This window comes from Crassostrea angulata, chromosome 2 (genome assembly GCF_025612915.1).
Source record: "Crassostrea angulata isolate pt1a10 chromosome 2, ASM2561291v2, whole genome shotgun sequence".
Lineage (NCBI taxonomy): Eukaryota > Metazoa > Mollusca > Bivalvia > Ostreida > Ostreidae > Magallana > Magallana angulata.
This window is the reverse complement of record NC_069112.1, coordinates 74,989,164-75,001,744: the sequence shown is the minus strand read 5'-3', so window position 1 is coordinate 75,001,744 and position 12,581 is coordinate 74,989,164. Positions and strand designations below refer to the sequence as shown.

The 12,581-nt window shown below is 31.0% G+C and overlaps 1 protein-coding gene across 1 annotated transcript; it reads right to left on the bottom strand.

Moving 5' to 3' along the window:
* Nucleotides 1-143: 143 nt before the first annotated feature.
* LOC128174863 (multiple epidermal growth factor-like domains protein 6) lies at nucleotides 144-4,605 on the bottom strand. The gene is made up of 8 exons (XM_052840294.1): nucleotides 4,599-4,605; nucleotides 3,796-3,999; nucleotides 3,104-3,223; nucleotides 2,414-2,641; nucleotides 2,182-2,313; nucleotides 1,991-2,002; nucleotides 597-746; nucleotides 144-385 (listed from the first exon to the last, which is right to left on the bottom strand). The coding sequence occupies exons 1-8, from the start codon at nucleotides 4,603-4,605 to the stop codon at nucleotides 144-146; spliced, it is 1,095 nt and encodes a 364-aa protein (XP_052696254.1).
* Between the last annotated feature and the right edge of the window lie 7,976 nt (nucleotides 4,606-12,581).

The window sequence follows — 12,581 nt, the reverse complement described above, 5'->3', positions numbered from 1 at the left end:
TCATTTCTCTGCAATTCATTACCAGTTTTGTCAATGGGTTAGTTTTAACTTATATGGGAATCGGGAGAGATAATTAACATCACAGTCCTTGATTGGAATTGTAAACTATGTTCAAAATATATCATTATAAGTACAAATTAATGTCAGCCAGTAATAACTGTTATCTCCATGTACTCTGCTGCTGTATCTGTTCCAACTCTGTCTGCTTCTTGAAGTGTGTCATATTTACTGTCAGTTGGTTTAACTTCCGAAGCGTCGTAATCTCGTGCTAACGCTTGTCTTGAAGACATACATTTCCGTTTCAAAGTGTATAATGTAAATACAACCACTAATATTAACAAAACAGTAGTTGCTGCGATAAAGAGTGATACTGTATCAAATGTTGCTGAAAAAGGAAAATGAATTTTAATATCGAGACATAAAATCAATATGTCCTAACATTTAAGTAATACATGTATTAACCATTATGAAAATACAATGAAAACGTTTTTATTATTAACATTATTATAATTAAGCTTATACTAGCACACTTTGTTATATTAATCACACCTTGCATTTTAAGTTTTACAAATATTTTTCTGCGTATCAACTCTCACCTTCAGCAGGTAGTTCAATTTCACAAAAATCACCAGAGCGAGATTTAATACACTCTAAACAGGAGCCATTTATAGGATTGCATAATTTATGTTGACAGTGTTTATAACAAGAAGCGTTACAGTTTGGTCCATAACGCGTGCAAGGGCATTCTGGAAAAAAGAAAGTAATAACGTAAGACAGTTTTCGTTTCCCCTTGTTAGGTACTGTAAACATGTATTGATGAGACTTAACCTTACACCAGAGCAAACCCCAACTAAACCCAGCTTTTGGGGCTTACTTGGGGTTTACTTTGGGTCTGCTTTTTGAAAAAATGTGTCTACTCGGGGTTCACTTTGGGTTTACTCCGGGTTTGCTTTTGGTGCTTTTGGGGTTGACTATTCCCATCATTTATCTTGTCCTTATTATGCCTGTAAAGCCTGTTCTTGCATATTCCTACACATGTAGCGTCTTCTTTCAGGGGCATACTTCTGATCGGGGTTTTATTCTCAGTGTACACTCTGCAGTTACTCAGGGTTTACTCAGGGTTTACTCTGGGTCTACTCAAGTAAATTCAGAGTAAACCCCGAGTAAATCACGAAATTGAACCCATGGTTAAGCTGGGGTTTACTATCTGTTAGGCTGAGTCTGATCGGTACTTTACACACATTAAGTGAAATTAATTTGATCTCTAGTTATACCGTTTAAAGAAAAAACAATTTAAAAAGTTTGAATATGAAATAGGCAACAACAATTCAATTGCTAGCTAAAATATTAAATATGCAGCTTGTTGAATGTACATTTTATTTCAATAATATCAATAAAGTATTAATGCCTGATTCACAGTATTAGAAAAAATATCATTCAATCACTAGACTTCAGTTGAAAAGGAATCATAGATATGATCCCAAGACGATTATAAAAAAAGCTGATGTTTAGAACGATTATGGCTGTTAACGCGCCAATGCAATTATGAGCGTAATAATTTTAAATCTGTTGAATTGCTGTAGCTTTGATCTTTATTATTCAAAAATCCCTTTTTTAAAGAATGTTTGTAATTTTATTTGTCTTCTTTCACATTGTTGGAATTTGTTATTTTTTGCAATTTTTTACGTAAACAATTATTTGGGACAACTATTTGTTTCAGTATTTGCAATAAACATGTTAATCTATACTAAAGGAGATCTGATGGTCAAACATCATCTTTGGTAATGATTCACAATAAAATTATATTGTGTTGATTAATCCGTTGCATAAAATAATGTCATAAATCTTTTCACATTACACTCACGTTGGTCACATTTATGACCCGTCCAACCAGAGGAACAGCCACTCTGACAAGTACCATTAATATGGTCACAGGGCAACTTATTAAAGCAGTTTCCACAATGTAAAGAGCACGTTCTGCCAAACCAACCCTTGTTACACTCTTAAAATATGAAATATAAAAAAAAAATCAAATCCTTTTACACAGAATATAGGTTTTTTTCAATGAAACAAAAATAGATATTTGAAACCATCAGAGAATAGTTAATATGTTTAGCATTACAGGAAAAAATAAAGTATTCAGTTCCACGTACAGCATTAGGCTCATACAAATACCAATACCTTTTTCACACCTGTCATCTTTGAAGCCATCTTTACAGTCAAAACAATGTCCGATTTGAATATGGCAATTCCCATTTAAACAGTTATCTGGACATTTTGTGCATTTTTCACCATAATATCCGATATCACAACCTGTTTGAAAATATGCTAAAATGGTTCAAATGACACAGTCAAATAAAAGAAGAGTGTATATGTCAATGCTAAACTTGTAAAACAATAAACAGTTGGTTACCTATGATATGTATTTCACAAATATTAATGTAAGCAAACGCAGATAAATCCGGAAAGTATGTTTCATTCCGTGAATTAAATAGCGTCACGTAGCGACCGGAAGTTACACAATCCAAATTAATGGTGTTATTCAGTGGTTGTTCTATGTCGTGTTGATAACACAGAGTCCCTGTTCTCCAGTCCGGTGTTTCTGATACACATACAGATATTCCCGCCAACGTATCACCCTCTGGGACATAAATGATTTGAAATAATACACTGAAATAATTGTTTCTAAGAAAAAAAATGTTGCAGTTCAAAATAGCTTATGTGTAATATTGGCTACCCTATATACAAAAAAAGTAATTGACATCATAATTGTCTGTGTCTTTACAGTTTTCATGCCACAATGCTAAATATATAAACATTGGGTTTGCTAGATTGATTTAACACAGTGGATGTTAGCAAACATTAAAATTAATTGATTAAGAACAATTTTTCAACCTGTAAAACGCGAGTATGATATGCACATTTTAAATCTTAAAACGCTTAAGGATTGCAAACAATTGGACAGTTTTGAGACATAAAATTACTCATAATTACGTACTTAAAATGAGATAACTGAAACTTTATAAACAATTATTAGTTTCAACATTTTGATAATGACAAAAATATAGTCTAAAGCACTGAGTAAAAATAAAACTAAGCTTACCTTTACAGGTAAGAGAGGTCCTTTTTCCTGAAAAACACTGCTTCGAGCTATGTGAACAATCGCGTAAAACTGCTTCATTTCCATCACATTCATAATTTCCATTTGCAAATAAAGTAGAAGCTGTGTTTATTAATAGAGGCGATACATCAACTCCATCTCTGCAAGTTTGCGTGGTTAAAAAAAGTCAGGAAAGTAGGAACAACCGCAATAAGCATTTTTTCCAGTATAATACAACATAACATTGATTCAGAAAAAAAACAGTGTTTGAATATTTTAAAGAATGCGGCAAACTACAAGACTTCTAAAGAAGGATAAGATGTTGATAACTTACGGTAAAAATCCCCAATTCAAGCATACAACTTGACCCTCATCCTGAGTAAATTCTGTGAAGCATAGATATCAACTATTAGACTCTGTTTGAACAGTATTGCTAGATGTTCCGTCGCTATAAATACCAGAAACAGAACTCTCCATTGGTTTTGCATTGGTTCCTACTGTTTCCAAAAATATGAAAAATAATATTAATTTGAATATTTATGATAATTATCATGCATTAAGTTAAGAAAAATGTTAAGTTGAATCAAATCAAGATTGTTTTGTGTATGTTATTATTTTGCTTATTAAAAAGTCAAGGAATATTTCGTAAACGATTAAAACAAAACGTAGCTCAATCTCTAATCTGAAATACTTACAGCCTCCATGTACGAAGGCAATAGCAGCAATGTTTTTTTCTTCCCCTAGGTCCACAGTAAGCCATGCCTCTTTCTGACCGGAAGCAGTTAGTGAACACTTTAAGAGGTCCGTACTGTGGTCACCATCCACAGCGAGGCTGGGGTCAAAGTCCTTGTTGTTGTATTTCTGACTCACTGTTACCGTCTTATTAAATGCCAGGTTTTCTGATAGAACAAAACTTCTGCTTTTTACAATTCATCTTTTAATATTGCGTATTGTGTAGTATCAAGCAAATTAATGAATTTAAGCACTGTATATCAAATATACTTTTTTTTAAAGTTGTTGTAATATTTATATCTAGTACTGCTGAAGTTTTAATGTATAAATTTAAAATTTCTTACCGTATTGATTAGCATGGTAAATTAAAATCAAATATATGACAGCAATTGAGAAGATGCAGTTACAATCCATTATGTACAGATAGAACACCAGAAGTTGAGTATGTCTTCAACGTAAGTCAGGTCTTCACAACACGACTGTAGATATACTAACATATTTAATTTTACTTTTGTATAACTATACCTCAAACGAATGTTTTAGTTGACTAGACACGGTATGAAATATGAATATTTACATAAGGAAACAAAAAAAACAATCATATTAAAATGAGAATAGGCATTTTTTTTTCAATTTCATTCAATTTATATATGTCATAGCAATTGCTTCTATGAAACATTTATCGAGCAAATGGCCTTATGGCATGATTTGCATCAGTAACACATCTTTGTTAAAACTTTGATCTCTTTACTAAATACAGACTAACGATTCATGATTTAATGATTTTAAGATTTGCATTAATAAGCATTTATTACTAAAATTTTATTTTCTTTTGTAAACAAAATGAGATTATATTGTATTTACCAAATCATTTTAAAGGGGCATGGTTGTGATTTTCGTCAAAACTATTATTCTATTTTGATTATTTACAATGCTTCAAATGAAATGCATTTCTAATGATCAAATGAAATTTGAGAGTCGGTCTTTAAGATTTTAAGCAAGATACAGAGCTCACAAATCTGTGTCATGTAAATAAGGCTCGTGTTCTGTTTTTGTTTACATATGTTCAATATACCAATTAAAAACCGTTTTAAGCAGATTTTTTCTACCTTCTTGTTCATTTAAAGCATTGATAAGTATTTCTTAACGTTTAACACATTCATTTTTAGGTCTAAATTTGAAATTTTCACTTCAACATTCAAAATGTAAACAAAAGCTTTGTTTACATGTCAAAGAATTGTAAGCTATGTAACTCGCTTATTACTCAACAAATGACACTCAAATTGTGTTTGGCTATTAAGAATGCCTCAATAAAGCATTGTTATTATTGAAATCGGAAAAATAATTTTTGACCAAAATCGTGACCATGTCCTTTTAACCAAGAAAAAATAAATATTTCACAAATTTTTGAAAAATAAGATACATATATCTTTTTCTTTTAAAACAAAATATTTCAACCAGGAAAATATTAACATTTCAAATGTTAACTGGCAATAGTCTAATTCAAACAAACATTGATTGAGCAAAGTGAAATATACGTTTAATTTCAATTGGGTTTACCTCTTTTTGAGTTGTTATGAATGTACCAGTTGGATAATTTGCAATTATGCAGTAATAAGGAAAAATTAAATTACAACCAATTAAACATGTACACTTTAAATTCTGAAAAGATAAGGGCCATTGAATTTTTTTTTTAATTTGAAATCTTAATTTCAATATTGTTAATGAATATACTACATTTTTAGATTCACTTTGCAACCATAATTGAAATGATTATTTATTAGAAGTCGTAAATAAATCTCATTTTAAATATCACTGTTACAACTATATAAATACATTGTTTCAATTTGTAAATACCATTGTAGCGCAGTATCTTTTGATAATAATATTTTTCCGCTTGAATTGGAACTATTCGTCCGTCTATCTGTCAGTCAGTCTGTCTACGGAGTTTTCATAAAAATAAATTCTACCCATTTTAAACTTTAAACTTGTGTTGTTTTAAAACATAATCATGCATTGGACAACATTTTCGAAGTTATTTTCACGAATGTCATCAAATACACATAAATTACTAGTATTGACGAGTGCAGAAGTTATAGCAAGTAAACAAGAGAAATTGGCTGAAAAGGAAAGAAAAGAAAATCTCAGGTAGGAAAGAAGGATAAAAAAATGAAGAATCCAACTGAAACAAACAATTACATTAAACGTGAAAAGTTCAAACATTTATCAGATATTGATCACCTGATCTTCACTATATGAATAAATAATACATTCCGAAAATTTGAAAGTGTGTTTCTAAATTCAACATTATTGTAAAAAAACTTTTGGGTGCATTCTGTTATAAAATAAAAGGTACACGTATTAAACATGTTTTCAATAATCCTTAAAATCTATAAACATATACATGTACTTTATTCTAATGCCATTCCAAGTTTAGCATTCACTCACTCAAAAGTCCATCTTTCTATCAGAGAAAACCTGCACATTAAACATAAAAAACACACATTAATATTATTTTGTACATTAATAAAATCTATCATCATTATTTGAGTATTTTCTTTGTATATTAAAAAATCAATCATATAAAAATTTCAATCTTTGGCAGACATAGTAAAACAAAGTAAATTTACTTAGTTAAAAAAAATGAAAATAGAAAAAAACTTGGAACGGCCTAATCAAGTTGATGTCTCCAGATATGACGTTGTATTTGAAATATTTTCTCAAAACAGCAGAAAATTACACGAGTATGATAGATATCATAATGAATAGGAAGTTTTTATGTCTAATAAGCAAAAAGGTGCAATTTTTGATGAAAAATTACATTTTTTTAAAATTAACTTAGTTAACTTAGTAACTTAGGCGGATTCGAACTCATGATCTGCTGTTCAGAAGCCCAATACATGTGCTTTAACAACTGAGCTAAGACGATATACAACCCAATTGAATGATATAAACAGTTTAACAAAACATTTAAATCGCCATCTTATGACGTAGTGTCTTAAAAAGTATAGGTGTAGGTGTAGTGAGGTACCGTAATTGTTACATAGGTGCTTAATGCATGTACATACATGTAAAGGGGGTGAACGAAAAGCTGTCTATTATGCGAACATTTAAAAAGCCCCGCTTAAACATGCATTTGTAACTACAGAGTGACTGACACTGCTACATTACTACAACACAAGAAGATTTACACCGACTGAATTACCCCCCCCCCCCCCCAAGTTCTATCAAAATATTGAGTTTTTGTTAATAGTTGAATGTAGAGGTTACAATAATATGAAAATTAATCAATGACGCAATGAAACATTTGGGCACTTGTAAAACAAGAGGCCCATGGGCCACATCGCTCACCTGAACAGCAGTTCCTTGTAACATTACATTTCGTAGCATATGCTTTTTCTATTTTAAACATTGAACCCCTTTCTGGGGACCCAGTTATGGTCCGAGGTTTATGGTTGGCTTGAACAACATAAATAGTAACATAGGAATGAAAATGTGTAGCACTGCGGTGGGACTGCACGTACACAACCTGAAAAACTGAACGTAGCAGAGTTCCACTTCAAGAGGAATAACTCTCAGACTGTACAGAACATTAAGAAAGATAACTGTTGGTTCCACTACATTAGAGTTTACACAATTTGAGGATCCTTGCATAGTAATCTCACAAACTGTAGCATTATAGTTCGCGAGAAAAACTTTTTAAAAACATTTTCAATATATCTTTCTATGTAAAACTTTGAACCCCTCTTGGGGCCACAGTATTAGTCCAGTGCTAAAGTTTTAATTATTTGGAATCTACATTTTTTAAGGATGCTTGCATAGTTATCTCACAAGCTGAAGCATTATAGTTCCCTAGAAAAAGATTTTTCAACATTTTCCCTCTATAGTTCTATGCTAAACTTTGAACACCTCTTGGGGCCCCAGTATTAGATTGAGGTCACGGCTTTTATAATTTCGAATCTACACTATTTGAGGGTGCTTACGTAGTTATCTGACAAATTGATGCATTGTATTTCTCGAAAAGAAGATTTTTAAACATTTTCCATATATACCGGTACTTCTACATTTAACTCTAAACCCATCTTGGGTCCCTAGTATTAGTCCAGGGGTCATTATTTTAAAATTGTCGAACCTTCATTATCCAAGGTTGTATGCATGATAGTAATCTCACAAATTGAAGCATTGTAGTTCTCGAGAAGAAGATTTTTTAACATGTTACCTTTATATTTATATAATAAACTTTGACCCCATCTTGGGGCCCCAGTATTGGTCCGGGTTTACCAATTAGGAATCTACATAAGCGAAGGATGCATGCATAGAAATTCCACAAACTGAAACATTGTAGTTCTTGAGAAGAAAATTTTTAAACTTTTCCTTTATGTTTTTTAAAATGTTTAAATTTTGAACCCCTCCTTGGTGCCCATCAATTGTCCGGGAGTTACAATAATTTGAATCTACATTATTTAAGGATGTATATGTACATGTATGCATAGTAATATCCCAAACAGTTGCACTATAGTTCTTGAGAAGAAGATTTTAAAACATTTTCCTATATATGTTAAAATCTAAACCCCTACTGGGGCCCCACTTTTTGTTCGGGGGTCACGATTTTTACAATCTTCACTATATATACAACCTTTTGTGTATGTATTGGCATTTTTGGTGCAGTGGTTCTTGAGAAGAAAATTTTTTAACATTTTTCATGTTACGATTTAAATATAAAATAAAGTTGTTTACTCTGAATCAACCTTACTTAATATTGTATTTATATTTTTTGCTGATAAATGCGCCGTAATAATTGTCTATTAATACATAATGAGTCTTAGTTTATGTAAATGTCAATTGAGGTTTCTTTGTTTCGGTTTTTTTAAAAATAGATACATGTTGTTAAGAATATTTGTAAATTATTGCAATACACAAACGGCTTCTTAATAAGGAAACAATTGTAATGTTAATTTAAAAACAGGGAAGGACTAACTGCCCTACAGTTTTGATTGTATGCATGTAAGATCACAATCACACATTTTATTTTTTGTAATGTTAACACCATTTTCTTCGAAGGGAGAAATTTTTTTTATTTCAAATGCAACACGTTTTCTTTATTCATTGTGTTCAGCAGTGTACTCTTCCTGGTTGTGCGTTCATGAATAATTTAATAAAATCTTTTTTATTTTGAAGAAGAGGAAAGAAGTAAGATAACATTTAATTTCAAATTTTCTTTTGGCAATTGTTGATAATTTTCAAATAATATTATTGTCGGTTCAAATTTGTATACTCTGGAGAAAAAGATGTCCATGTATCAGTTGCTTGATTGTTTTCGAGTTCTTCTGATGGTTTTTTTCTTCGAAGTGTTTCATATTTACTGCTGATGGTTATAACTTCCGGCACGTCGTGGTTTTGTGTTGGTGCCTGTCTTGAATACGGGCGCTGATGTATGATGTAAGTACTACAATCACCACTAAGGAAATGGTAGTCGAAGCAGTTAAGACCGACACAATGTCAAAAGTTGCTGAAATGAAAATGCTCAAGATTTAATATTAAAACAATGTAACAGTCTTTTCTTTCACCTTTTTTGAAAGTAAAATTACAATTTCTTTATTTCGTAAAATAACTCAGATGACAAATTAAAACAAAAACTCTATCCTGTGTTAAAATCTTGATGTTCACCTTTAGCAGGTAGTTCATTCTCGCACAGATTACCAAAGCGGTCTTCGACATACGCAAAACAATGGCCTGTTGTATGGTTACAAAGTCTGTGTTGACAATGTTCACTACAAGACGTGTTACAATTAGGTCCGTATACTGTAATAGGGCACTCTGAAAAGTAATCATTGAGCTACATTGTTTTATTTCTTTTATTTAGTGCTACATTTTTTTTTAGTAAATATTATATTAGTAGGTATGATAGTTGTTGAATGCATTGTAAACATTAAATATGCAACTATTTGATCCACTCTGGTAGAAATAAAAATCATTTTATTTTTTCTGGAAAAACAATAACAAAAAGAAACAAAAGAGTTTAAATTTACACATTAAAGTCTGACTTTTACAGATTGAAGTGTAAATTTTATACTATAAAGTGTGAGTTTTACACTATGAATTCTACAAATAAACGTAGAAAATTTACATATTAAAGTGTAAATTTTACAGATTAAAGTGTAAATGTTACACTTCAAAGTGTGACAATTACAGATTAAAGTGTTTATTTAAGGGACATAAGTATACACTTTACAGATTAAAGTGTAAATTTTACAAATTAAAGCATACATTTTACAGATTTAGGTGTGCGTTTTACAGATTGAAGTGTTAATATTACAAATTAAAGTTTAAATTTAACACTTTAAAGTGTGAATTTTTACAGATTAAAGTGAAGAATATAAAATTGCAAAATGTGGCATTAATACGCTTCCGTATCCTTAGTGGTTTCGGAAGAATAAGTTAACTTATATATTTTTACTGCTATTCATACTCGTTTTTTTTAATATAATTATAAATATGTTTTACATCATTTACCAAAAATTTGTCTTTTAGAAGAAATTTCTTTCTCACAGAAGAAACCAGTACGCGCTTCAACACAAGCAAAGCAGTGTCCAGTTGACTGATTACACATTTTGTTTAGACAGAATTCATTACAAGATATGTTACATTTTGGTCCATAAAGCGTGGAGGTGCATTCTGAAAAAAACAAATATAGAAATTGTAGTTTTCAACTAGAGATTTCAATAATTCTTTACAATTGTGCAGTGTTATCTATAACCGCGCCGTGTTAAAGAAAATGTGATGCAAGTGTCGTTCAAAACATGCTTGAAGAATTTAAGTATGACTAAATTCATGCTTTTTAGCGACCTTTTCTTTAAATGTTACTATTGCTTTAAGCGTACGAATAGTAAATGTGCACATGTATGAGTAATAAATATAAATGTGATGATATTAAGGGCGGTTTAAGTGTAAGTTTTGAATTTTTAACCCCTTTCTTCAAAAGATATTTGTGTAAAAGTATCGTTCTACATTGTGTTGATTTTTAATAGGCTAAACCGCTTTTGATTTAAACTAAACGTGCTCATCGAAGGAGTAATCGGGTTCTTTTGTTGAAACTGTATTGCTTTTTTACCATATTCATCTCCATGAAAACAAGAGTTAAACATAAAATCCGATGTCACAGCCTGTTTTACAAGTACAGAAAGACATGTTTACAGTCATTCAATTGAAACGGGTAGACTTTAATGCAATACGCCTCAAAGAATAAACAGTTGGTTACCTGCAACATGTATCTCACAAATATTGATGTAAGCAAACGCAGATAAATCCGGAAAGTATGTTTGATTCCGTGAATTAAATAGCGTCACGTAGCGACCGGAAGTTAAGCAATCGACATTGACGGTGTTATTCAGTGGTTGTTCTATGTTGTGTTGATAACACAGAGTCCCTGATCTCCAGTGTAGTGTTTCTGATACATACACAGATATTCCTGCCAACGTATCACCCTCTGTGACATAAATAATTTGAAATAATAAACTGAAATAATCGATGCTAAGAAAATAGTGTTGTTATTAAAAATAGCATATTTGTAACATTGGTTACCCTATATAAAAAAAATGATATCATGATTGTTCATCTCTTAACAGATTTTAATGCCACAATTCTATATATAAACATGATGTTTGCTAGATTGATTTTACATATTGATGTTAGCAAACATTAAAATTCATTGATTTAGAACAATGTTTTAACCTGTATGACACAGATATGCTATGCATTTTTTTTTATCTTTAAACGCTGAAGGATTGCAACAATTGACTGTTTTGAGAAATAGAATTATTCATGATTACGTACTTAAAATGAGATAAATGAGACTTCAAGAACAATTATTAGTTTCAACACTTTGATAATGACAAAAATCTTGTCTAAAATACTGAGTAAAGATAAAACTAACCTAACCCTTACAGGTTAGAGATCTTCTTTGTCCTAAAGTACACTGCTTCGAAGTCTGTGATTAATCACGTAAAACTGCTTCATTTCCATCACATTCATAATTTTGATTTGCAAATAAAGTAGAAGGTGTGCTTACTGAACGAGGCGACACATCAACTCTATCTCTGTAAGTTTCTAGAGTTATAAAAGTCAGGAAAGAAGGAAACAAACGCAATAATCTTTTTTTTTCATTATAATAAATGTACCACATAACGTTGATTTAGAAATTTTAAAAAAGTGTTTTAATAGACATGTTTTAAAGAATGCAGCAATATAAACGACTGGTCATCTAAAGAAGGGTAAAATATTGATAGCTTACTGTAAAAATCCCAATTCAAGCATACAACTTGACCCTCATCCTGAGTAAATTCGTCGTAGCATAGATATCCACCATAGACCCTTTTTGAACAATATTGCTAGATGTTCCGTCGCTATTAATACCAGAAACAGAACTCTCAATTGGTTTTGCATTGGTTCCTACTGTTTCACAAAAATGTGAAAAATGATATTAATTTAAATATTTATGATAATTATTTTGCATTAAGTTAAGAAAAATGTTAAGTTGAATCAAATCAAGATTGTTTTGTGTATGTTATTTTTTTGCTTATTAAAAAGTCAAGGAGTATTTCATAAACGATTAAAACAAAACGTAGCTCAATCTCTAATCTGAAATACTTACAGCCTCCATGTACGAAGGAAATAGCAGCAATGTTTTTTTCCTCACCTAGGTCCACAGTAAGCCATGCCTCTTTCTGACCGGAAGCAGTTAGTGAACACT